The 26,948-nt window shown below is 44.8% G+C and overlaps 4 protein-coding genes across 4 annotated transcripts in view; 2 read left to right on the forward strand and 2 right to left on the reverse strand.

The window, feature by feature from the left end:
* Window positions 1-12,629: 12,629 nt before the first annotated feature.
* snapc1b (small nuclear RNA activating complex, polypeptide 1b) lies at window positions 12,630-17,743 on the reverse strand. Its single transcript, XM_080480554.1, has 11 exons — window positions 17,273-17,743; window positions 16,787-16,934; window positions 15,783-15,942; window positions 15,562-15,702; window positions 15,000-15,104; window positions 14,600-14,869; window positions 14,323-14,373; window positions 14,030-14,092; window positions 13,412-13,547; window positions 13,237-13,302; window positions 12,630-12,952 (listed from the first exon to the last, which is right to left on the reverse strand). The coding sequence occupies exons 2-11, from the start codon at window positions 16,915-16,917 to the stop codon at window positions 12,945-12,947; spliced, it is 1,131 nt and encodes a 376-aa protein (XP_080336680.1). The 5' UTR covers window positions 16,918-16,934; window positions 17,273-17,743; the 3' UTR covers window positions 12,630-12,944.
* Window positions 17,280-19,404, forward strand: yipf6 (Yip1 domain family, member 6). Its single transcript, XM_080480555.1, has 2 exons — window positions 17,280-17,815; window positions 18,762-19,404. Exons 1-2 carry the CDS (start codon window positions 17,474-17,476, stop codon window positions 19,107-19,109), a joined length of 690 nt encoding a protein of 229 aa, XP_080336681.1. The 5' UTR covers window positions 17,280-17,473; the 3' UTR covers window positions 19,110-19,404.
* A 157-nt stretch (window positions 19,405-19,561) lies between these two features.
* LOC308120127 (uncharacterized protein) lies at window positions 19,562-25,652 on the forward strand. Its single transcript, XM_080480553.1, has 5 exons — window positions 19,562-21,032; window positions 21,834-22,037; window positions 22,108-22,318; window positions 23,342-23,963; window positions 24,255-25,652. The coding sequence occupies exons 1-4, from the start codon at window positions 20,324-20,326 to the stop codon at window positions 23,592-23,594; spliced, it is 1,377 nt and encodes a 458-aa protein (XP_080336679.1). The 5' UTR covers window positions 19,562-20,323; the 3' UTR covers window positions 23,595-23,963; window positions 24,255-25,652.
* Window positions 25,653-25,850: 198 nt separating this feature from the next.
* The window catches only part of LOC308119454 (uncharacterized protein), a 14,204-nt gene continuing 13,106 nt past the window's right edge, over window positions 25,851-26,948 (reverse strand). Inside the window, exon 19 of the mRNA XM_080479462.1 lies at window positions 25,851-26,852. Coding sequence (XP_080335588.1) covers window positions 26,524-26,852 — 329 coding nt within the window. The 3' untranslated portion in view covers window positions 25,851-26,523. The remainder of the gene's footprint in view (window positions 26,853-26,948) is intronic.

Consider the following 26,948-nt stretch of genomic DNA (forward strand, 5'->3'; position numbering starts at 1 on the left):
TTTTTATAAAAACTGATATTTCCTCTTCTACCCTTTACTAAAAAAAATCTTCATATACACAGATCTGCATCAACACCTAGTCAGAGCTGCTACAAGCAGCCAGACCTCTAGGGGGCAGTGTAACAGGGATGATTTGTCGTCATCCAAGAACCAATCGATTAGATTTTGGGAGGTTAACGCCGATCTGTTTACGAATAAATCCCAAAAAAACTATGGAAGAAATGTCCCATTCACCGCCTCTCATCTCATCACGTCAAATTTCCTTTGGAAGTTTCTCGTAATAAAAGTAGTAATACGTCTCCCAGAATGCCTTGCAGCCGTCCGTAACCTGCTAGCGGAGCCCTTCATCTGTGTGTATTGACTTATTGGTTTGTATGTATGTATTTTACCAACGTTTGCAAAAACGACTCACCAGAAGTGTGTGATGTCGCTACCTGACAGGCTAGTTAGCATCAATATGAGCTAACTGCTAACATGCTAGCGATGCTAACTAGGGTCTGCAAACAAATGTAGCGTTGGCGACGGTCTGCAATCTACCGAGTGTAGCTCTAGATATTATTGTTGTTATTATTATTATTATTATTATTATTGTTGTTGTTATTGTAAGCGATCCAATATGATCTTCCTCGTCACTATTGTCTTTGTCAATATCCTCAAATATTGTCATCAACACCGTCGTCATCAGTATCATGGACATCGATTCGTTGTTCTCGTCATTGAATCATTGGACGGTATCGTTATCCTGAATATCTTTGTCGTCTCCAATATCCCAGTTATTATTCTCTCCATCAACACCGGGGCCTTGTTGATATTGCAAATGTAAATCTAATCATCAATATCAGCGTGATCGATGTTGTTGTTGTCAATATTGCTTTCATCCGTACTGTTGTCGTCGTCAATCTACCGTATTATCTGGACCAAAAGTCATGAATGTTAGAAAAATGTGACATGAAGGAAAAAACTACATCTACAAATCTCCCTGGTGTTTCAGTGCAGATATCACTGCGGCGTTTCAGATTCCTGGTTGTTCCAGAAGTTTCTGTAAATTTGTTCCATTGTGCTTTTAGTTTATAAAGACAAGCCTCCTTTGTTTCTCCCGTCACTCACATACTTTAAACTCTTTCTGCATTCTTTCCGTTTTCTGATTCTCGCCACATTTGATCAGTTTTCTTGCTCTGTCAGTGAAATACGAGACTCACGAGATTAATGGAGGTTTTTCGGCTTTACTATAGCAGTTTGATGTGGTCATACCATGACACCTAGTGGTCACAGATGGTAATTACTTCGATATATAATTAATTTCCTAATGAAAGTTGTATGAGGCCCCAAACGATTAAAAAAAAGTGAGAATTATGGTCCAGAACATACGGTAATCTTTGTCAAGGTCTTCAGCGTCGTCTATATCACCGCTCTCAGTGTTGCGATCATCATTATCACGATCAATACCGTCATCAGCTCCACTCTCATTATCATCTGGATTATTGTCGTCATATATCAACGTATACAGTCAGAAACATCTCTGTAACTCGCAGGTCGCCCTGTTTTCACTGATGACATCCCTCACTCTGCAGATACATCCGCCCAACTAAAGTTATCCTCTCATGTGCTATTCATTACTGACACAAGTAATCGGATTACAGTACACTGAATAAAACAGGGCAGGAGTGCGAACACCTGCTTCATCCCCACTCATTTCTATGAAAAACGCCACGTGTGGCGTTCACTGACCGCTCTGCCCTGAACACACAAACATCAACTCATCTGCTCTTCAGACACCTGAAAACCAGAGTTTCCCTGGAAACAGTCCAGCGGCTCCATTAAGCTCTAATAAAAAAGCTGTTTTTTTACCGCCACCCACATATGAGAAGGTCTCGTGTTACCATGGCGCCGTCTGTCAGTTTGTCCCGATTGGCCGGGAGGAGAGGGAGGAGGAAGAGGAGGAGGAGGAGGAGGAAGAGGAGGAGGAGGAGGAGGAGGAGAGGGAGGAGGAAGAGGAGGAGGAGGAGGAGGAGGAGGAAGAGGAGGAGGAGGAGGAGGAGGGGCAGGAAGAGGGGGAGGAGGAGGAGGAGGAGGAAGAGGAGGAGGAGGAGGGGCAGGAAGAGGGGGAGGAGGAGGAGGGTGAGGAGGAGGAGGAGGGGGAGGAGGAAGAGGAGGAGGAGGAGGAGGAGGAGGAGGAGAGCATCTCAGGGTTAAAGATGAAGAGAGCATGAATGGGGAATAAATGAAAAACTGAATTGGTTCCATTCGTCAGAGAAGCTCCAGAGAAGCATGTGAACTGACTCCACCAGCTCAGGCTGCGTTCATGAAACCCCGAGATCTCGAACACGAAGCACCAGAGCTCAGGAAGCGCCGCTGCACGAACTGAGTCCACTGGACCGACGCAAACTACCTTCAGTTTCTGAACAAACAGCAGAGAAACAAGGAAAGTGTTCCAACATAGACAAGAAACTATGAAGAAAGACACACGATGAGCACTGAGAGGCAGGAATAGTCACGGTGAGATTGGAAATGAAGACGACCATGAACACACTAATGAACAAACATTACAAAGAATATATGAAGAGAAGATGCAAATGAGAATAAAAGTATCACCGACTTCATTTAAATGACCAGAGAGGCTAAAAATAGACATGAAATGGAAAAAAGCTGCAAATTAAACAGAAAGAGATGAAAAATGTCCACATCAGGGATTAATAAAGTATTTCTATTCTATTCTATGAAGCTGCAACGTGGTCACAAAACTAGAAAAAGCAAGCGAAGAGATGCAAAACGACCACAATGAACACAAATATTATAATACGATGCAAAATCCTCACAACAGCATAAAAAAGACCAATAATATCTCCAAAATAACCACAGGAGGCAATAAAGTGACATTAAACTACAATAAACAGATGCTAAATGTTTTTTTTAATATTCAGGTTATTCTTTTAACTGTTATTATTAAATATGAATTTTTTTCATGAAATAAAGTTATTTTTTCTCACGGAAAATTTCTGAACTCTGAGCGTTAAAACTCTCAGCAATGAACTCGATATTCTCCTGAAATGAAATGTTTTCTGTGCACAATGAAGCACAAACTGCTCACAGTTGAACTCTGTGATGTTGAAAGCAGCTAAAATAAACTTTAGGAATTAAATTAAATCCAAACAAGCAGGTTTACAAAGTTGATGTCGAGGCGCCGCCTGCTGGTCAAAGGCCGCATTACAACAACATGAAGGCTCAGGACTAAAATAAAGGGAAATAAAATCGATCACAGACTGAAACGGCGCCGAAAAACAGCTCATATCAAAGTATTACTACGATAGGGTGAGCAGAAAGACAGAAAGGTGACGAATTGGGTGAAAAACTACCAGAAAACTTCACAAAATGAAAACTAAGGAGGGTCAAAATACAGAAATGACTGCATGTGATTGCAAAACATCCACAAAGTTTCACAAATCGAGGGTAAATTACGGTAAATTATTACAAAATGAACACAAAGTTATACAATATGTTGACAAATAATACTAAAAAGTGACATAAACTTCAATTAGATCCAATAATTTCCCACAAAGTGAAACTGTCTCCTTCTGGTTCCTCATGTCACGTCTCTCCCCCCCCTGCTGGAAGGTTTGTGTATTACAGTCGCTCGTAAACTGGAGTTCTACGCTGATGACTGTTTTAACTTCATCCTAACTACTAAATCTGACAGAAGCGTTGATTTAATTCCAAAAAAGCTTTTATTCTGAAGGAAAAGCCATTTTGAAACTTTCGTAGTTCACAGAATCCACTCAGCACCGCATGAACAAAACTCTTCACACAAAAGCCGCCAGGATCAGAACGCGTTTCCTTGTTTTAGGAGTAAAATATAAAGTATTCCCCCCTGCACCTACTTTCTGAGGCCGCTGGCTGAGCGTCAGGACGTCCTGCTTCACCGGACATGCTCCTCCTCTTCCTCACTGATCTTTATGGAGGAAAATCTACTTTTCTGCTCAGTTTTCTCTGAAATAACAAGATGAATCTCAACAACTCAAAACCTTCTGTTGCTTTTTATAGTAAAGAGAAAAAATGTATTAATTAAGAAAATACATTTTCATTAAAAAAAAAAATGGATATCGCTAAAAGAAAATTAATGTGATACTTTTTCTGTATCACAAATATTCATTGCTTTTTTTTAGTCTCTTAATTACTAGATCTTTTATTTTTTTAATTATTTTAGACCCAATTTTTTCTCAATTTCCCTCCCGAGAATTGTTTTATGATATAAAAACAATATGTTTTATTGGGTCTGTTTTTCTAAATTGCTGAAAAAAAAAAGTTTCTTTTTCTCTTGAATCAATTTTTAAAAATATTTAAAATTTAATTTTGGAGTAAATTTGGAAATAACTCAATTCAATCGATAAAATTTGTTGCATCTAAAAATACGCACAGTGTTTTCCAAATAACTGCTGATTTGGAAAGTATTTTTCCTAGAAATAATGACATCAATATTCACAAGAATGTAAAAGATTAAAGTTTTTCATTATGAGAATCACATAAAATTAGAAAACTAAGTCTTTCTCTTAAAGTAGTTTTTTTTCTATAAAATTGTAAATGTATATATTAAATGAAGGAGGAGACGTGGAGAAAAGTACGTTTTCTAAAATAAGACTTTTAAATTCTGAATTTACTGGATTTTTTTTTCACAAAGAAAACTACAGTTTTTTCAAAACAACTCAGTTTTTACAGAAAAGTAATAATTTTAGATCTTTTTTTTTCGTTTAAAAAACTAATCAATAACTTTACGTGTGAATGAGTATAAATGAAATCCCAGAATTCACCTGATCAGGATCAGCAACGTTCTCCGGTTCTTCAGAAAAACAACTTTTCATTAAAACTGTTTGATTCAGAACGACGTGACGAAACGAGTGACTCCAGTTCCTTCTGCTGCTCTCCTCTTTACTGAACTCTCTCCTCTTTACTGAACTCTCTCCTCCTCTGAGCTCTCTCCTGAGCTGCCTCCTCCTCCTCTTCCTCTCTCCTCCTCTTCCTCTCTCCTGAGCTGCCTCCTCCTCCTCTTCCTCTCTCCTCCTCTTCCTCCCTCCCTCTCTCCTCCTCCTCCTCCTCCCTTGTTCTGGGAGTCGTCACTCAGCGGACGTTTCCTGCTGCCGAGGGCGAGACGAGCGTCTTCCTGAAGGACGCCGAGACTCAACAAGCAGCTTGTTGACGGAGTCACAGTCTCCAGGATTCAGTTGAACTTCACACTGCGAGACTTTATCCCAGATAAAAGACAAACAAGGACGAGAGAATCGTGGTGATATCTTTAGTCTTGGCTCTAGATCTTTGGTCTTGGCTCTAAATCTTTGGTCTTGGCTCTAGATCTTTGGTCTTGGCTCTAAATCTTTGGTCTTGGCTCTAGATCTTTGGTCTTGGCTCTAAATCTTTGGTCTTGGCTCTAGATCTTTGGTCTTGGCTCTAAATATTTGGTCTTGGCTCTAGATCTTTGGTCTTGGCTCTAAATATTTGGTCTTGGCTCTAGATCTTTGGTCTTGGCTCTAAATCTTTGGTCTTGGCTCTAGATCTTTGGTCTTGGATCAAAATCTTTGGTCCTGTCTCTAAATCTTTGGTCTTGTCTATAAATGTTTGGTCTTGGATCTGAATCTTTGGTCTTGGCTCTAGATCTTTGGTCTTGTCTCTAAATCTTTGGTCTTGGATCTGAATCTTTGGTCTTGGCTCAAAATCTTTGGTCTTGGATCTAAATCTTTGGTCCTGTCTCTAAATCTTTGGTCTTGTCTATAAATTTTTGGTCTTGGATCTGAATCTTTGGTCTTGGCTCTAGATCTTTGGTCTTGTCTCTAAATCTTTGGTCTTGTCTCTAAATCTTTGGTCTTGGCTCTAAATCTTTGGTCTTGGCTCTAAATCTTTGGTCTTGGCTCTAGATCTTTGGTCTTGTCTCTAAATCTTTGGTCTTGTCTCTGAATCTTTGGTCTTGGCTCAAACTCTTTGGTCTTGGCTTTAGATCTTTGGTCTTGGATCTGAATCTTTGGTCTTGTCTCTAAATCTTTGGTCTTGGCTCTAGATCTTTGGTCCTGCGTCGCAGCGTGAGACGGGTTTAGAGACGGTTCTATTCATGGTCTTTAACCAAAGACGACCTGCGATAAAGTTCTGACCGTGTCTGATGATTTCCGTGACGCTGCTGCGACTCAGTAACTGACCAATAGGAATGGAGGAAATAGACGTACTGATTGGTGGTGACACCGACGCTCAACCCGAATAGAATCAGGTGATGAACTGTAGGTGGAAGTAAAGAAACCTTCTGAGTGGATTTCATCTCCAAACACATGAACGCTTCACTTCCTCCTCACGGCCGGACCATCGACGCTGAGGAGGTCTGACTCCTTCAGCTCCGGTTGTTCACGGCCGCGTCGCCACACAGGAACTTCATGAGCTTCGTGAGCAGAAGATTGTTAGAATCAATCAGTTTCAAGTGAGATGAAATGAAGTCAGAGTTACTCTCCATCATTTAACCGCCAAGTTCAAGTACTGCAGAAGTACTTCTTGTTCTCTCAGTCTTTTGTTGGACACCTGGTCTGGTTTAAGGATGATTAAGGTCGAGATTAAAGATCGTTTAAGATCCTTTCAGTCCTGATTTTAGAGCTGGATTTAAAGATCTAGTTGTTGACTTCATCAGACTCATGGCACTTTTCCTACTCTACTCTACTCTACTCTACTCTACTCTACTCTACTCTACTCTATGCTACGCTACTCTACGCTACTCTAGTCTACTGTACTCTACTCTACTCTACTCTACTCTACTCTACTCTACTCTACTCTACACTACACTACACTACTCTACTCTACTCTACTCTACTCTACTCTACTCTACTCTAAGCTACTCTAAGCTACTCTACTCTACTGTACTCTACTCTACTCTACGCTACTCTACGCTACTCTAGTCTACTGTACTCTACTCTACTGTACTGTACTGTACTGTACTGTACTGTACTCTACTCTACTCTACTCTACTCTACTCTACTCTACTCTACTCTACGCTACGCTACTGTACTCTACGCTACTCGGTCGTTTTCCATTACAATATAGTATGACCACGCCGTGGGCGGAGTCATTGGAGCTTTTCCCCGCCGTGGACATGTACATGTAATCCCTCCCAAGTGAACATCCATTGGATATCAGCTCAAATAATCAATTAAATAGTAGATAATTTTATATATATATATATGTGTATTAATAATATTCCAATTGTTAGGATGGTGCTTCACTGTCCGGTGTTTCGGTTTCACTGGCGCCCCTGTTAACTGGTGACTTCTGCCAGCAGCTGTTAGCAGCAGCTGATGTTAAGATAAGACAAACAATGATACTTTAAACTTTAATAAAAATGCTGTTAAACGAGGTTCTCCAGGACAGGTACGGGTTCTGGTCGGGCTTTTCTTGTTTTCTGAGCGTCTCTCTGGTTCTGGTGGAGTTTAAAAATGGCGGCTGAACAAGACGACCTCTGACTCATCTGTATCGGAGGGCGTCTCCTTCCTAGGTTCTGTTGGGAACCTCGCCGAGGAGGAACCAGGACAGTACCTGGAAGCAGGACAGTACCTGGTACCAGGACAGTACCTGGTACCAGGGAAGTACCTGGTACCAGGGCAGTACCTGGAAGCAGGACAGTACCTGGTACCAGTGCAGTACCTGGGAGCAGGACAGTACCTGGTACCGGGACAGTACCTGGTACCGGGACAGTACCTGGTACCAGAGCAGTACCTGGGATTTCGCAGCTTCTTTCTACATATTTGACTTTGTAGTTGTGGTGTTGGATTTTCTGAGCCTCTTTAGTTCTGGCTTTAGAGTTTTTTTGATCCTGGTTCTAGATCCCAGTAGGACTAGTCTGGACTTGGTTTGCTCTGGTTTTGGATGACTTTAGTTCTCGTTCTGGACTCATCTGGACCTGATGGTGGACTACTTTAGCTCTGGGTTCTGACTGGTCTCAGACCAGAGTCAAACACTCCCAGGTTAGTGGTCTTGTTAAAACCTGGTTTAGATGAATCCAGATCTATTTGATTTACTTCTGCAGGTCTGGTTTTGGACTGGTTCCTGGCTGCTCCTGGACCCTTTCAGAACCGGGTTGAGACTTTAACAAACCTGCTTCAGGAGAGTTTAGAGTCGACGTGCAGAGAAACACGCTGAGCTGCTGGAGCACCGTCGCTCTGTGGAGAGCAGGCGGAGCCGTCATGAACAGGAACAAACACTTCATTTCCTGACACACACACACACACACACACACACACACACACACACACACACACACACACACACACACACACACACACACACACACACACACACTGCTCGCTGCGGCTCACTGGATTGCTGATGAGCGACGGTGTTTGATGCTGCTCTACATCCCAGGCGTCGCTCTGTAAACAGGCGGTCTCTGGAAGATGTTTGACGAGAGCGAGAGTGAAGCACGGAGTCCAGAGCTCCGGGGTTAAAGACATTGAGTTACATGAGACAGGTCCTCTGGACTGTTTCCCTCCTCGGGGAGCGGCCGGATTATGAAACGCTCTGGAAGCTCAGCGTGACACAAACAGGACTTGATTTGACCTTTGACCTGCACCCGGCCTGCTGCCACTCCTCACACACCCCCGTGTTCACCGGGCAACGAATGTTTACAAGCAGCATGACGGAGAAATGTTACAGAATATACTGTGTGTCACTAATCTGATGTTAGAGGAGGAAGATGCTCTATAATCTGATGTTAGAGGAGGAAGATGCTCTATAATCTGATGTTAGAGGAGGAAGATGCGCTATAATCTGATGTTAGAGGAGGAAGATGCTCTATAATCTGATGTTAGAGGAGGAAGATGCGCTATAATCTGATGTTAGAGGGGGAAGATGCTCTATAATCTGATGTTAGAGGAGGAAGATGCTCTATAATCTGATGTTAGAGGAGGAAGATGCTCTATAATCTGATGTTAGAGGAGGAAGATGCGCTATAATCTGATGTTAGAGGGGGAAGATGCTCTATAATCTGATGTTAGAGGAGGAAGATGCTCTATAATCTGATGTTAGAGGAGGAAGATGCGCTATAATCTGATGTTAGAGGGGGAAGATGCTCTATAATCTGATGTTAGAGGAGGAAGATGCTCTATAATCTGATGTTAGAGGAGGAAGATGCTCTATAATCTGATGTTAGAGGAGGAAGATGCGCTATAATCTGATGTTAGAGGGGGAAGATGCTCTATAATCTGATGTTAGAGGAGGAAGATGCTCTATAATCTGATGTTAGAGGAGGAAGATGCGCTATAATCTGATGTTAGAGGGGGAAGATGCTCTATAATCTGATGTTAGAGGAGGAAGATGCTCTATAATCTGATGTTAGAGGAGGAAGCTGCTCTATAATCTGATGTTAGAGGAGGAAGATGCGCTATAATCTGATGTTAGAGGGGGAAGATGCTCTATAATCTGATGTTAAAGGGGAAGCTGCTCTATAGTACGATGTTAGCGTAAGAAGTTGCTCTATAATCTGATGTTAAAGGGGTACGCTGCTCTATAATCTGGATGTTGGGGGAAATCTGCTCTATAATATGATGTTATAAGAAGAAGATGCTCTATAATCTGGATGTCAGGGGTGCTCTACAATCTGATGCTAGAGGGGGACGATGCTCTATAATGGGATGTTAGAGGAGGGAGATGCTCTATAATCTGATGTTAGAGGAGGAAGATTCACTATAATCTGATGTTAGAGGGAGATGCTCTATAATCTGATGCTAGAGGAGGAAGATTCACTATAATCTGATGCTAGAGGAGGAAGATGCTCTATAATCTGATGTTAGAGGAGGGAGATGCTCTATAATCTGATGCTAGAGGAGGAAGATTCACTATAATCTGATGCTAGAGGAGGAAGATGCACTATAATCTGATGCTAGAGGAGGAAGATGCTCTATAATCTGATGTTAGAGATGCTCTACAAGCTCAACAGAATTAACAGGCGGTGAAACATCATCTAGAGCAAAGTGACGTCACTCTGAAGTCTGCTGCTCTGGCCCTGATGTATCCTGCCTCCACCTCAATAATTATATGCAGAATAAATGGAACATGGTTGATGAATTCAAGACTTAAGAAAATAAAAGAGGCATGTTTGGAAGTAAAAGCAGTAAAATGCTGCTCTACAAAAATAGCAAACGACAAAGAAAAAAATATTTTACGCCTAAACCGACAAAAACTTCCCCAGATTATTAAATCAAATTAATTGCAGACATCACATACAATTATGTAATAATCTGTTTTCTTTTCACGATTATTATATGATTTTTTATGATATTTTTCATTTTTGTCTTTTCAAAGCTGATAGATAGATAGATAGATAGATAGATAGATAGATAGATAGATAGATAGATAGATAGATAGATAGATAGATAGATAGATAGATAGATAGATAGATAGATAGATAGATAGATAGATAGATAGATAGATATGGGATGATGTGTGGGAGAATAAAAAAAAAACTGCGTCCCTGAAGTGGCCATGATGAAGCAACTATCAACTCCACCAATAATCCCAGAAATTCTCCTGGAATTACGGGATTAATCCCAATTCTGTGTCTCCAGCGGAGCCCGAAGTGTGAATGACGTGTTTATTTGAGTAAAAGCTGAGGATTGTGTGATGAGGGGATGAAGAGGCCTCCTCATCCTCCTCATCGCAGCAGGTTAAAGGACTGAAGGTTCCGTCAGGGAGGAGAACCGCAGGACGGGTACTTACTGTCCGAGGCCATGGCGGCGGCTGCTTCCCTTCACACTGACCGCGGGAGCGACTGAGTGACCGGCGGAGAGGCGGCAGGAGAGGCGGCAGCAGCAGCAGCTTCATCCCCGCCGCTCCTCTTCCTCCGGAGCTGCAGAGCCGCGACGCCTTCACGGACCGCTCGGAGATTCCAGCTCCTCCAACCTCACACATTGTTAATCATCATTCTTATTATTAATATTAATCTACTGCAGGATGTATTAATGGAATATCATTTGTTAGATTTTTTCCCATTATTATGAGAGTATGTACATGGTTTTTCATAGTTATTTTGTTCATTTAGATGATTTAAACCGTAAGAATCCCTCTTAATTCAACCATCACTCATTTATTCTTCTCAGTATTATTTACTGTATCATATATAACATGTATTATTTGTTTGAATATTTCCTATTTATGACAGTATATACATTGTTTTTATGGTTTTTTTTGTTTATTTTGGTAATTTAAACCTTAAAGACGGATCTTAATCCAACCATCAATCATTTATTCTTCTCAGTATTATTTACTGTATCATATAGTACACATATACCTATTTTATATATGAGAGGGTCGAGTTCTTAATGACATTTAAACTCTTGTACAGAATAAGTCTAACTTGACTCTCTTTAGTTTTTTTAATGACAATTTGAACTCTTGGATTTCCCAGTAACATTTAACTAAAACCAATCTAACTTTAATTAAACACTAAATTAATTGAACTGGTGCTTAAACAAACAAACAGTTACAACTCCCAATGATTCACAGTTTAGTTTAGACAAACTAAAATAATGTGGTGGACAAAATGTTGTTTCCTTAAAATGTTCAAACGTCCCGAGTCCAGAAGTGACAATTACAAGTGACAATATCTGTTTGGATATTTCCCATGATGATGATGAACATTATATACATGGTTTTTATGGTTTTCTTGTTACTTTAAGTCATGTAACCTTTAACGTCTCACATGACTCAACAGTTCCAACGACCTATTCAAAGTGTATTTCCACAAATCCAGTCTTGGTCCTGAATATCAGCCAGTCTAAAAGTCCCTCTCCTGAGCTCTACTGAGAACAGGCTGTTTCTGTGTCTGTACCTTTAAATGCTAATGAGCTGTGTCAGTTCAGGCCTACTCCTGTGGTGGTGCTTTCCAGTAACGTCTCTAAAGAAGAAAACAAAAGGCACCCACTCATAATTTGAAGAGGGTAGAGCTCATCTACCTGAAGGAGGGTCATGGTGAGTCTCCACCACCAGAGGGCAGGGTCATTTCCCTTCATGAGGTCATGAAGGGAACATCTCAAACTAGCCTGTGTGAGTATACATTCACTAAGAGAAAACAGCCTTTCTTCACTTCTGGGGCTTCATACGCGGATATGTCACCGTTAGAAAAGTGAATTTTCCACTAAAGTGGGACTTTTAAAAAAGCCTTGAAATCCCAGTTAATCTTTTAATCATCAAACTTAATTCATGGAGAATTGGTGAATTTATTATCAAGTCATTTCTGTTCATGTCCTGAATTAGTTTAGAGTCACGTCTTTTGCTGTTCTGAGTATTTTATGTTAAAGTCACTTGAGTCTAATCTCTTCTCGTTTCAGACTCTGACTCAGCTGATCGTCTCTCAGCTCCTCCCTCTCTTCAGCTGTTCTCTCTCCATCCAGCCGCGTTTTCAAGCTTCCCATCATTTCTGACCCCGTTTAGCTATTTTCTACTTTTGATCCTTCTTCTCAGAAACTTCGGTCATTTCTCTTTTTGTCAAAGTAAAAGACTTTTCGATCCCCAGCGGTGTGTGTGTGTGTGTGTGTGTGTGTGTGTGTGTGTGTGTGTGTGTGAGGTCCGAACACCCGGCAGGTAAACGCCACCAAACACACCGAGGACAACGTCAACGCACCTTTAGAAACATTTAAAATCAAACGGAGGAAGAAAGATTCCAAAATAAGAGCAAAAAGAAGCTTTTATGTGAAACGCTGAGACGTTCAGCCGCAGAACAAACTGAAACCGTTTGAACTGAAAAGTTTTAAAAAAGCTTCACTAACTTTTACATGAATGGTTTTTTTTAAAACATAAAACAATGTTGTGGCACATTTTAAAGATATGAGAGGAAAGGATGAGACGACATCAGAGGGAATTATTCACCGGATGAAGAATAAAATCACACGTTGAAATCTTTAAATCTTCTTCTTCTTTACAAAGTTTGTCCTCCTTCACTTTTCTGAAATAAAGAAAAGAAGCGAGTGAACTCAGCTGAAGCCTCGTTTCTTCTGAGGAACGATTGAAGTTAAACAAGTTAAACAAGTTAAACAAGTTAAACAGGAATTAAATATTTACTCTAAATAAAAACGGTTTTGAAGCTTCGCTGTCTTCAGGTCAAGGAGACAAAGACTCACTGACTCATTTGGTCTGAAATCTTTCTTTGGGTTTTGAAGACGTCACCACATGAATAAATCGTCACTTTGAGTTTTTTTTTAATGAGAAGTAGAAAATAAACGAGTTTACTTTCAGACTGGACGGAGGTCAGGCGGCTGATGAGGGTGGTGCTCGAGCCTCCTGGCCAAGCGTTTTCTGAAAAACACAAGAGAAGAAGAATTTACTCGGAGCGTTCCGTCCCCTCGCCACAGGAGGAACCCCGGTTTGAATCCCGGCGGCGGTTTGCCCCGTCGGACCGACTCACCGGACTTGCTGAGAGTCTCCTTGGTTCTGGCTTTGAGCGAGCGCTTCTGGGTGGAGCGGCGGCGCCGGCGAGCCGCCCCCGACTCCTCACATGGAAAGTTCAACTCCACCTGACGGTGGCGCCGAGACTTACTGGCCTTTGGGTGGGGTGGGGGTGGGGGTGGTGGTGGTGGTGGTGGGTGGGGGGGGGGGGGGGGGGGGGGGGGGGGGGGCAATGATCGAAATCACAACAAAATCTCAATTATTATTTTAAATGGAGTTTTTGAGGGAAAATATTTTTTATTTATTAAATTAACATTTAATTCAAATTAACAATAAAATAAAATGAATTCAAAACAGCATTAAATATATAAACTGAAAACGTTGAATAGGAAACATTTATGTTAAACTTGATTCACAAAAAACAAATTCTAAATAAAATATAATTAAATGTTTTTAAATTGTAAATAAAAGGTTCAATTCTAAAATATATTAGAAAAACAATCAAACAAGAAAAGGTGCAGAAATAAATCTAAATCAATAAAATGATTTAAGGATAAATATTAAAAGTTGGATTTGAATATAAAAATGACATCGATGATAAACAAAAGTCCTCGGAGGACATCAGAAGGAGACGAACCTCGGCGGCTCCTCCGTACGCCTTCGTCTTGATGGAGGCCAGAAGTTCAGCTCTTCTGGAGGACTGGAGACACAAGCAGAGGCAGAGAGCGAGTCGGGGAGCAGCGCCACACGCTGGTCAGTTATTACAACTTCATCCACTCGGGCCCGTTTTTCAAAACCTCCACCGTGGAAGCCGTTTCCAAAAAGTTGTGTTTCAGAGCTCCGTCTGTGTTTTACACCAAAACGCTCCGGAGGTCGTGAGTTTTCACCAGAAAAACGGACCTGAAGTTTAAAAAAAGAAGAAATCTGCACCTGCTGAGACGAAGACGTTCCTTCGCCGCCGCCATTTTGTAGAGCTCCGTCCTGGACAGGAGACACAGAAGCAGTGAGCGTCCAGCTCCTCTACCAGAGCAGCTTCTCACCAGAGATCATGAATAATGACGTTTCAGGCTAAATGAATTAAACCGGAACAGAAACATTTCTACTGGATTTTACTGACGAAACGAAACGACGTGAGAAAATCAGAAGTTCCAACATTTCGCTCCAGTTTTAGAAACCATGTCGGAGGAAAGTCCATCTCAGTTCTGACCCGTTTCAGCTGCCACTTGTAGAAGTCCAACACGGTGCCGCGGAGCTGAGGGACCAGGTCTGGCCGGATCAGGTCCATGCCTGAAACCCCCAGACATCCTGGACCTCCTGGACCTCCTGGACCCTCTGGACCTCCTGGACCCTCTGGACCTCCTGGACCTCCTGGACCTCCTGGACCTCCTGGACCCCTTGGACCCTCTGGACCCCCCGGGGCTGGAAGCACCGCGGACTTCTTCAATTTCTCGTACAGCTCGTGAACATTGGACAACTCCTGTCAAAGACCAAAGCTCAGCCGGCACAGCAGAGATGAAGTCTGAAGAGGAGGAGGAGGAGGAGGAGGAGGAGGAGGAAGAGGAAGAGGAAGAAGAGGAGGAAGAGGAGGAGATTTTCTCTCCGCTCACCTCCAGCAGTTCGACGTTGATCAGCTCCTGAGGACGAGACGTTCGCTCCATGAACTCCTCGCAAGTCATCGACGGCTCAACCTTCCTCTTCTTCTGGTACGTAAGCTGAGATGAAGAGGAGGAAGAGGAAGAGGAAGAGGAAGAGAAGGAAATCATATTTTAATTTCTACCGGTAAGAATTTTTTGTGATTATTTTTTTAAAGAAATTGAAAAATGTCAGCCTCTTTTTTTTTTAAACAATAAATAAAAGTTTTATTTGATATATATATAATAAAATTATAAAATTATAAAAATAAATTTTTTTAAACAAAAACAAAAAAGTTAATCCCTCAGATTTTAAAATATTTTTTACATTTAGTTTGATTAGTTTTTAGGCTGTTATCACATCAAACTTTTTTCTATCACTTTTGCTGACGGTGCGTTCCTTAGTTCTTATTCCACTTTAGTTCTATTGACGACACATAGTCCTGCTCGGTCCAGCTGGAGTCACGACTTCAGGACGTCTGATCTCTGAACCGTCACACGGACCACGTGAATTAACTCCCAGGAGGAAGAAGCTGACCAGCGAGGGCATGGCGGTGAAGGCGAAGGCTTTGCGGGCCTCCAGCTTCTGCAGGATGTAGACCACGTCGTGGTGCTGAGCGTCCACCGCGTCCTTCTGGAACCTCTTCACCTGGTCCCAGTCCTTCAGCGCCACGCGGACCTGCAGCCAGAGAGCAGAGTCAGCTGCTCCTGCCGGGGAGGAGGCGGGCACACAGCCGGGCCCAGGGCGGCGGTCCAGACCTGCTCCGGCGGCGAGGCGCTCTGCTTCTGGTACAGGCTGAACAGCAGGTACAGGCCGCCCACTCGGATCTGGAAGCTGAAGGGGGGCAGGAAGAACGGGAAGGCCAAATCCAGGAGCAGCCGGCTGAACGCTCGCTTCTCGTGACGGGTGACGGTGCCGCTGCGCCGGGAATCAGACACGGTACAGGTTCTCATGAGCCAGAACCCCGGCAGACTTGGGAACGTCTCACAGCAGAAATAAGAATATTCAACTGGTTTTAACTAAACTGAAGTTAGAGCAGCAGGAAGCAGAATATTTCATCTGATAAGACGTAAAACAAACAAATGTAAAACAAACATCAACATAAAGAGAAGAAAAGCAGCAGGATTTTGCAAATGCATTTTAGTTTTCAAATTTGACAGTTCTAAATGAATTTTGGTCTCTATTTGCTGGAGCGTCTTTTGAAAATTAAATCTTAATCTTCATAAAAAAAAAAATTCATTTCCATTAAGTCACAGAATAAGCAGTATTGTCAAAGAAAATTAAAATGTAGTTTGGATGATTGATTATTAATTTTTATTTAAGAGTCAAAAAATGCAGTTTAATCTGAAAATGAAAAAGCATTTCTGTTAAAACATTTCAAATTGATTTTTGAGCCTCATTGGCTTCCATACTTCTGGGGCGTCGTTTGGTATGGGGACGATCAGTACTGATGGAAAAAAGTGGATTTTGCATAATATGTCCACTGCAACATGAATATACTACAAGGTAACACAGAAAAGCTGATTACACCCAAGTTAATGATATATAAAATGAACACAAAGAGAGAGAAAGTGATTCCTTAGACAGTAAAAAAACTAAACAACATAAAAGACACACAGGGATATAAAATGACTACAAGAGACACAAAATACCAAAAGCAACACAGTGAGAACAGAAATATAAGAAATAAACACACTAGATTAGGAGGAAATACACGAGACACGTCGCCACTTGAACAGGCGGTTTGTGGAGTGAAACCTACTAGAAGATGTGGGAGAAGTTCATCTCCCTCCAGATGTTGGAGAAAACCTCGAAGCGGACAGACTGAGTCTCCTGGAAGCGCCTCAGCAGCTCCTCACAGTCCGCCTTCACCTGGGCCCGGCAGTCCTCCATCACAACGCTCCAACAGACTAACACATGTATTGAAAAACATAAAACTACTGAGGATATATGAGGAAAAACCTCTTCTGGACGTAAACAAGCGACTTAAACGCGCCTGGAATGCGTCACCAAAACGCGACATTGGTGATGCATTCACTGACCGTGGAAGCATGAATGGCCGCCACCATATCTATTAAGCGCAATTACAATTTAGAAAATCCCCAGCACACTTCGCAGTAACATTGTCTCATGTGTTCTATTATATAGGCGTAACTAAAAACAAGATAGTTCATATTGTTGAAGTGAAGAGTTTTTCACTGCGAGAGACTGATCATCTGTGACATTTACGAGTTTAACCTGAACGCACCAGAAGGATTTCGTTGCGTCAACGACGTGGTCCGGAAGTAAACAATCCCCAGCTGACGTGGAGCTGCAGATCGGAGCCGTTTGTCGAGTCCAGATTAAAACTCTACATCACAAGTTCAATCAGAGGGACGTTCCGGAGCTTCTCGGGCAGTCTGTGGCTTCAAATCAAACCAGTGGACCAGGATTACTTCAACACATCATCATGGCGGCGGCGGATGAGGCCAGCAGGCCGTTTGCCGGCCTGTCCGACGTCTCCATCTCGGAGGACATCCCGGTGGAGGGGGATATCTCTGTCTCGATGAATTCCTCCCGGAGGGACGACGACTACTTCTCTACGCTGGACGAGCCGGTGAAGGAGACCATCCTGCGGGACCTGCGGGCGGTGGGCACCAAGTTCGTGCACGTCCTGTACCCGAAGCGGAGCACGGCCCTGCTCCGGGACTGGGACCTGTGGGGCCCGCTGCTGCTCTGCGTCACCCTGGCTCTGCTGCTGCAGGGCGGCTCGGCCGACATGGCCGACCAGGGAGGGCCGCAGTTCGCTGAGGTACGGACCGACGTCTGTCGGGTTTTTAACATCTGCTGTGTTTCTAGCAGCGGCGGGGAACAAGACAGGTGGTCACCAGTTAGAGAGGACACCAGTAAATCCGCAACACTGCGCTCAAAACACCCTCTGATTATATGATAACGTCTCAACACCCCCATCTCAATAAAGGTTGGATGAGCCGTAATTTTCCGATAAAACTGAAATTATTATATTTGGCCCAAAACATGTGAGAGAGAAATGATCTAAAGATCTAGTACCACTAGATAGTATTACTTTGTCCTCCAGTACCACTGTGAGGAACCTGGGAGTTCTCTTAGTCCAGGATTTATCCTTCAACTTCCACATTAAACAAATCTGCCTTTTTTCACCTCTGTAATATTTCCAACATTAGAAACATGCCGACTCGGAGTGATGCTGAAAAAGTAATCCATCATTAGTTACTTCCAGAGTAACTATTGTAACTCCCTATTATCAGGGTGAAACAATAACTGATTCAAAAGTCTTCAACTGGTTCACAATGCTGCAGCCTCTGTCTACCCTATCCCTTCCTCTCCTGTACCCCCCCCCCCCCCCCAACCAGTCAGCAGAAAGCCTCCACTAATATCTCAAAAAGACAAAAACATGTAAAGTAGAAAATAAATTCCAGACAAACAAATATAGACAAGTTTAAACTACAAAATGAAGTTGAGGCAGAAATGGTGAATCTGCTCCAGCAGACATAAAAAGTGAATTTAAGGTACAGCTTAGGTTTTTATTTATTGATTTAAGAAAAACAAGCTGGAAATACGGAAGATGTTAGAGAGAAATCCAGGGAGCGGCGACTCACTGCTGCCATCTGGTGTGCATTTGTGACGGTACCTAAATGTCACAGACTGTCCCTTTAAAAGTGTGTGTGTGTGTGTGTGTGTGTGTGTGTGTGTGTGTGTGTGTGTGTGGGCCCCTGCAGGTGTTTGTCATCGTGTGGTTCGGCTCCATCATCATCACCCTGAACTCCAAGCTGCTGGGCGGAACCATCTCCTTCTTCCAGAGCCTGTGTGTGCTGGGTTACTGCATCATGCCGCTGACGGTGGCCATGGTCGTGTGCCGGCTGGTGCTGCTGGTCCACACGGGTACCGTCAGCTTCGCCGTGCGGCTGGCGCTGGTCACGGCGTCCTTCGGCTGGTCCACCTTCGCCTCCACCGCCTTCCTCGCCGACAGCCAGCCGCCCAACCGCAAGGCGCTGGTGGTGTACCCGGTGTTCCTCTTCTACTTTGTCATCGGCTGGATGGTTTTGACCTTCTCGCCGTCGCAGTGAAACTAGAAGAGCTCAGGAAACAGACGCCACAACTTGCCTTTGGATGTGTGACCACTGAGGCGGCGGCGGCGGCGGCGAGCTTTCTGGGGAAAAAGTATTCAGACTGACTTAGGTGGACTTGGAGATGAAGGAAGCAGATGTTCATATTTTTTTATGTTCACGGTGACTAAGCTTGTAAATAGAAATACTGGGTGAATGTTGAACTGGCGGGGATACTGGGATGTATTTTCTCTCCCCTGATCGCTTCTGGGTGTAAATAAAGTCTCAAACTGTCTCAAGGGCACCGATGGTGAAACGTTTCACAACCTGTATCAGATTCACAAAAGATTAAAAGAAAACTAAAGACAAAGACATGAAAGAACGAAGCCAAGTTAAAGACAAAAAAACGACCAAAAAGTAGAAAGATAATAAAGACAGAAAATAAACCGAATATTGCTATAATTCTTAAATCTGCAGAATAATAGTTTTTTTTTATTATTGGACAATAATATTTACAAACTAGTGGTGAAGCATGCAATCATCCATCTCCATGGGAACAAACAAAGAAATGCAAGAGGAGTAGGGGTGCAGTCAAAAGGGTGTAAATAAACCAATAGTTAATCAAACATATTCATCTGAGCTTTTCACATTGAAATAAATATAAAAGAGAAAGACATCATGGAGGATTTATGGGAGAAAGCGCTTGGCAGTTATTCCTCTATTTACTACAATATAAACGATATTTTCCAGGTATACTGATAATGTTGGATTAACGCTGGGTCTGGATGCTTTTTGTATTATAAAATATCAGAGAGGTCTAAATTGTTAGCATCATTGATTTTAAGAGAAATCTTAAGTGTAAAGCAGGTGCTTACAGTGAAGTAAAGCGAGGTGAATCAAATATATACATAACTATTAGAAAAGGCAGTTTGAAGATTAAACAATTAACACAGAAAAGAAAAAACACCAAAACAAGACAGACGCTGGGTTTTCTTCCGAGATCATAATTATTAATAAAATGGAATAGTTTCATTGGTAGAACAATCAAGTACAAACAGGAAGAGAATTGGCGTTTGAGTCTGTGACGTCATCAGTGCGCGCCAGTGCAGGACGAAAACACTTCCGGTGTAAACAACAGCACTGTGCAGAAAAAGCTGCAGGTTTTGGCCGAGTCGTGCAGTTCGCCCCCACAGCGGGGCTCCGTTGGCCCCCTGCCCGCCCCGGGTGCCCTGAGGATGGAGGCGGACTGCCTGCAGCTGCCCCCGGAGCTCTGGGTCTCCGTGTTCAGCTTCCTGAGCACGGAGGACAAACACACCGTCCGCCTTTGCAGCCGCAGCATGAGACGGCTGGTCGACCACCCGTCCCTGTGGAGGGAGCACACCGCCAGCCTGTCCGACATCCGCCGCTACACCTCCGGCTTCTGGGACACCCTCACGGGCCGCAGGCTCACCCGCGTCGCGGTGCGTCACCTGCGGCGCAAAGAGTGGCGGCGCCTGGTCAAGTTCCTGCCGTCGCTCACCGCCGTGGTGTTCGTGGACGGAGGCCGGGTGTACAAGGAGAAGTACCTGGAGAACCTGTCCCAGTTCCCCGAGCTGCGGGAGCTGGTGGTGCGCAACGCCACGTTCGAGGAGCCCATGCTCGGGGAGAGCGTGAGCGCGCAGCTGCGCGAGCGCCTCACGCACCTGAGCGTGTGCAACGTGCGGCTGCCGTGCGCAGAGGACTTCATCAACGGCGTGTCGCTCATGGCCAACCTGCGGTACCTGCTGTTCCACCAGCAGGGCGAGGGCTACGGGCTGGACACCGTGAGGCCGGTGCCCTGCGCCGTGTTCCACAACCTGCTGCTGCGCCTGAAGAAGCTCCGGCACCTGTCCTGGGGGATGCGGGGCGAGCCGCCCGAGCCGCTGCCCGACGACTACTTCAGCCCGGCGGACCCCAACCATCCGGGTGAGCCCCGTTAACGACCCACGGATCTTGGAGCAAAACACGGATCCATCGTTTGCGCAACACAGTCGGTTGATCGCTCCAAAGCGCCTTGCAATTATATTTAACAACTGATCAAAAGCCTTTTACATAGAAGTCCCCCCCCCCCCCCCCCCCTATGGATTAATATATAACACATATGGATCACTTGAATATATAATGTAAAAAGGCAAACTGCATTCAGACGCAAAGCGCTTCGCTGGGCTTTAGAATCAGATGAATTAAAAGCCTTAAATGATTAAGAATGTGAATTAAGTTAAAACAAAGATTGAGGAAACCATATCCCATAAAGTAGAAACTATCAGGATAAAGTGAATATTGTTGAGCAGTGTTTGGCTTTCCACTACTCAACTCAAACTTGTGAAAATTACATTTGAAAATCTTTTAAATCTTGAAAAAAATACCTTCATAAGTTTGAGAGGTCATCTGGGGGGTTTCCAGATTCACTCACTCTCTCATGATGATCACATGATTTAACACTTCTGCTCCTGAAATCTGTAGAAAAGCTGTGAACGTGGGTATTAAATGTTAAATATTAATTATTACTATTTGCATTCTGGCCAAAAATCCCAGTGAAAAGTGAGACGTTCCGACATTGTAGCCTCTGTCTTGATATTTTCCTCTGAACGTCTGAATAAAACATTGAGAAATGATTTTTCTTCCAGGGGCTCATCAGGATACCAACAAGCAGCAGAGTGGCTCCGGTCCGTGGCCCCGGCTCTGCGTACTTCAGTTTTAAAGGAATCTCCTCTTGGTGTCCGTCAGGTGCGTTTCGGTACGGCGGCCCGGAGCTGACCAGTCTGGAGCTGGTGGATTACCCAGAAACCATCCTGCCTGAGAACGCCCTGAGGAGCCTGACCTCGCTGACCTCGCTGACGGTGCGCTACCGGTACATCAGGGAGGGCATCGAGTGCCGCCTGCGGTCCTGGCTGAGTCCTCTGCAGCAGCTCAAAACTCTCACCATCATCGGTGAGTCAAAGCCGACATCCAACATCAAATCTGTAGAAATATCTGACCCAGCTCGCCTCCGTCCGTTCAGGTGGGAACTCCCTGGCCACCTACACGACCACCATCCCGCCCAGCGTGTCCCGGCTGACGCTGCGGGTGGCCATCACTCTGAAGGACATGGACTCCATCGCGCCCAAAGTGCCGGGCCTGAGGCACCTGGACGTGGAGCAGAACCGCTCCAGCGGCAGCCTCTGCAGGCGCATCCCCATGCTGTTCCCCAAACTCCGGACGCTCAGGATACGGTGAGGCTGCAACAGTGGCAGGTTCTCTCTCATGAACCAGGAACATCGACCGTCTTCTGACAAATCACACAATTTGTTGGAGGGTGCGTCCTAACGGTCCCTCCTATCTCCTTTCCTATCCACTTGTCCTTAACCCTGAAGTGTTTAAGTGGCGGCCATGATAAGGAGCGTTGGAATTCTCACTAAGCTAAGGAAAGGAGGCTCAATGCTTCCTTTAGAACCTCCTTTAGTCTAGGAACCACTGATGCTTCCTTTAGAACCTCCTTTAGTCTAGGAACCACTGATGCTTCCTTTAGAACCTCCTTTAGCATAGGAACCACTGATGCTTCCTTTAGAACCTCCTTTAGTCTAGGAACCACTGATGCTTCCTTTAGAACCTCCCTTAGCCTAGGAACCACTGATGCTTCCTTTAGAACCTCCTTTAGCCTAGGAACCACTGATGCTTCCTTTAGAACCTCCTTTAGTCTAGGAACCACTGATGCTTCCTTTAGAACCTCCTTTAGCATAGGAACCACTGATGCTTCCTTTAGAACCTCCTTTAGTCTAGGAACCACTGATGCTTCCTTTAGAACCTCCTTTAGCCTAGGAACCACTGATGCTTCCTTTAGAACCTCCCTTAGCCTAGGAACCACTGATGCTTCCTTTAGAACCTCCCTTAGCCTAGGACCCACTGATACTTCCTTTACCAAAGGAGACCAGCTCATGTTCCCCCACAATTCCCTGCGGCGACAACATTTAAAGGAACCCGCTCATCGGAGCGTTCAGGGAAACTCAGGATGACTGAAAAAGGAGCAGATCATGTGAGTTACCAAAGCAATAATCTGCCTAGAACCACTTGAAATCATCTAGAACCCAGATCCCAACTAGGAATGTTCTGGATTAATAGAACCATGGGAAAGGAGATAGGAGGGAGTATTAGGACGCAGCCGGAGTGTTTCCAGTAAAGAGCAGAGATGAGCATTAGCTCCCCGTTAGCACGAACATCGTCACACCAACGTTGAATCTTCGCCGCTTTTCTTCCAGGTTCTTCCGGCGGGAACCGGAGAAGGACCTGCTGAGCCTCCACCGCCTGCGGCACCTGGTGCAGCTGGAGCTGCTGGTGGAGCGCTCCTTCATCCTCAGAGATTACCTCAACGGTCACCCGTGGCCCAGCCCCAGCGTGCGGGCGCTGATCGACGAGGTGCGGCAGCTGTCCGACAACAGGATCAACGTCATCACCGCCATGCGGCAGAGGAACCCGCTGAGGGAGTGCGACTGTCTGTGGGAGGGCGACTGAGGGGGGGGAGGGGGGAGGGGCCACCGGGGGCCTGTGCCGCCGAGCGGGATTAACGTGTCCGGGTTGTCTCCGTTATCTAAACTGACAAAGTCAAGACATGCAGTCCTTGATTAGAACTACGAAGCTGGTTATCGACTCGGTAATTCAACCTTTTCCAGTAGTGATCAGTGCGCGTTCACGTAAAAAGGGGCGGAGTTTGCAATGGCTGAGCAGAGCAGGTTAGCCGTTACCGCGGTGATTTGTCCCCCGGTAAGAAGTGAACCAGCGTCGACCAGAGGAAATCCTGCTTCGTGGTCCAGCAGAGAGACGACCTGAGGTCCAGCAGTGGCGCCCCACCTCCTCCACCCGGCGCCCCACCTCCTCCACCCGGCGCCCCAACTCCTCCACCCGGCGCCCCACCTCCTCCACCCGGCGCCCCACCTCCTGCAGCCGACGCCCCACCTCCTCCACCCGGCGCTCCACCTCCTCCACCCGGCGCCCCACCTCCTCCACCCGGCGCCCCACCTCCTCCACCCGGCGCCCCACCTCCTGCAGCCGACGCCCCACCTCCTCCACCCGGCGCTCCACCTCCTCCACCCGGCGCCCCACCTCCTCCACCCGGCGCCCCAACTCCTCCACCCGGCGCCCCACCTCCTCCACCCGGCGCCCCACCTCCTGCAGCCGACGCCCCACCTCCTCCACCCGGCGCTCCACCTCCTCCACCCGGCGCTCCACCTCCTCCACCCGGCGCCCCACCTCCTCCACAAAGACATTTCAGATAAAGTTTAGTTTCAAACCAGAACGAACCAAAGCTTTTCTGCTTTAAACGATCCAGTGTGAAACAGGAACGGTTCCTTTTCAGTGGAAACGAGGCCTAAAAGACCATCGGGCTCTTTTTTCAAAGCCTCCGCTCCGTCTTTACTTTCAATCATCGCTTCTATTGTGACGCCGCAGAAAAGAATTGATTTTGTTTGTGAGCCGAGTGGTTTGGAAAGTTTGTTTATTGAAACACCAAGGGTTCTGAGTTTGGAACATCCTCCTGCTGAAGATCCTCTGAGAACCACTGTCCTGTTCTAGGTTCTATTATTTGTTGGAAAATGTCTCAAGCTCTTCCTGAAAGCTGTGGCGGGGTTCTGCCGTCGTGCGTTCATGTTTCCCTCGAGCTGCTTTCCCTTTATGGACCATATTTTCATGGTGACGGTGGTTGGAAGGAGACGGCAGCAGTGCGTACCTCACAGTTTACCGTCCCCCCCGGAGACGATTCCACCTCCGTTCTTATTGTTTACATCAAGTACTTGCAGGTACAGTATAAATACTGTGTGACTGAAGAGTTGGGCTGCGTATCAGATCAATGGATATTTAAACGTGGCGTCTCATGATGATGAAACAGTTTGGAGGTTTGAATCGACGCACCTGATTTCTGAAGTGAGCTTCAGTTTGATGTAGATCTGAGACGGTAGAACGTGATTCTATTGCGAAGGAAACGAGGAAAATCCTGCGAGTCGGTGGATTACAGGGTGTTTACACGTCAGGCTCTGAGCAATGAATGATTTACCTGGAATGTTACGTGCAGAATTCAGAAGGAGAGTATTTTGCAAAAAAAATGTCCTTTTTAAGAAGTTACTTGCAGTATTTTTTAAATACTATCATGGCCTCTGAGACTTTGTTTGTTTTTTTATGTGGAAAAGGTCTGAAAATGAAGGCTTCTATCACGTTTGCTTCAGCGTTTTTATAAAAGTTACTGTTTATTTCAATGTGTTTTATCATCTCAACTTTACAATATTAAATTAATGTCTTGATTTAAAAGAAAAAAATCAGTATTTAGTCTGAAAACCCTGTTTTCTGACATTAGCTTTGTAAATGTGTGCCACAGCAGTCTTAGCCCCGCCTCCAATAAATCCTTATTGGTTGAGAAGCAGCATGAAGCATTTTGTTGTGTGAACAAATCAATTAATGAAGTCGTCAGAAGTTTATCAAGAAGTTAATAAACGGGTATGTAAAGACTGAATTCAGCCTGAATGTGAGAAAACTGGCTGAAGAAAAGTGTGAAATGAATCCGGATTAAAATCAATCATCTCTAATCGTCTCCTTTCTTTTTACTAAGAAATACTTTTTGTTCCTTCTCCTGATATTCGTGGAAAAGCTGTAAAAACTTTGAAATAGGGTGAGAAACAAGCATTTTCAGGCTTGTTGGCGCTGCTGGGATAAGAAACCGATTCTCCACCTTGATACCAAACGATCCCGGCGTGGCGACGAACAGAGCAGCAGGAATCGTTCAGAAGCTGTTTGGAGTTTTTATTTTAAACTTTTCAATCTAAGTTGAAGGAAACAACAGTCACATGATAATTGGATGGACCTCGACGTGTTTTTTTACTACGATAGTAAAAGTTAATACGCTAACCAGCGAGCTGCAGCCTGTGTGTGTGTGTGTGTGTGTGTGTGTGTGTGTGTGTGTGTGTGTGTGTCGCCGCAGCATCTCGTCTGTCCTGCAGATTGAATAGTAAACACAACCGAGGCTGCAGCTCTACGTACTTACTCAGGAAAGACACATACAAACTGCACTGACTCACTACTGCCACCTAATGCACACGAGTGGCATTACCATGAAGAAACAAACGAGGAACACAGACGAACTTTCAGATCTCAACATCGCCTAAATTCCACTTCCCTTCCAAATCATTAATGATCCTCAACATCTGGATAGAACCAAAAACTCAACAAAGACCTCTAAACTCGACTTGCTGATTGAATACCAGCACGTAGTAAAAAAACAAATACAGAGGTGATTGAAATGAGTCTTACCCTGGTGGCCAGCCGTGGTATTGCAGCAAAATGTTTTTAAAAGTGATGAAACTAAAACCTGCAGCCAGGTTTATGTTCAGTACGCAGTAGAACCAGTGGAGAGGTGAACTCTCACTCTGAGTCCCATAAATCCAAATAGTGCAGAACGTCAGAACTCCAGCAGCAGCGTCTGTGGCTCGGTGGAGTTCAGGACCATCTCCTGCTTCTGGCCGTAGACGCCCTGCTCCACCTTCACGCCGGCCTTGGAGCACTTGGCCGAGCCGGCCATGAGCTCCCTGCAGGCCGACGCCAGGCTGGAGAAGAGCTGAGCGCCCCACCACAGCTCGCAGCCGTCCCTGAAGCGCATCCGCCGGCCCGGAGACGGTTCCCCGACCAGCGAGTCCTGAGGAACCAGCAGGACGCTGCCGGGCCGGTCCAGAACCGACACCATGTGACGGGAGTCTTTACGGAACAGCTTGGTGGTCATCAGACTGTTGGCTGTGGGACGGAAGGAAGACCAAACGCATTCAGCTTAAAGTTACTGCTAATGATAAGAATCAAAACTCAAATAATCAGAATAAGAAGGATAGAAAT

This window comes from Lipophrys pholis (genome assembly GCF_963383615.2).
Source record: "Lipophrys pholis genome assembly, chromosome: 14".
Classification (NCBI taxonomy): Eukaryota; Metazoa; Chordata; class Actinopteri; order Blenniiformes; family Blenniidae; genus Lipophrys; species Lipophrys pholis.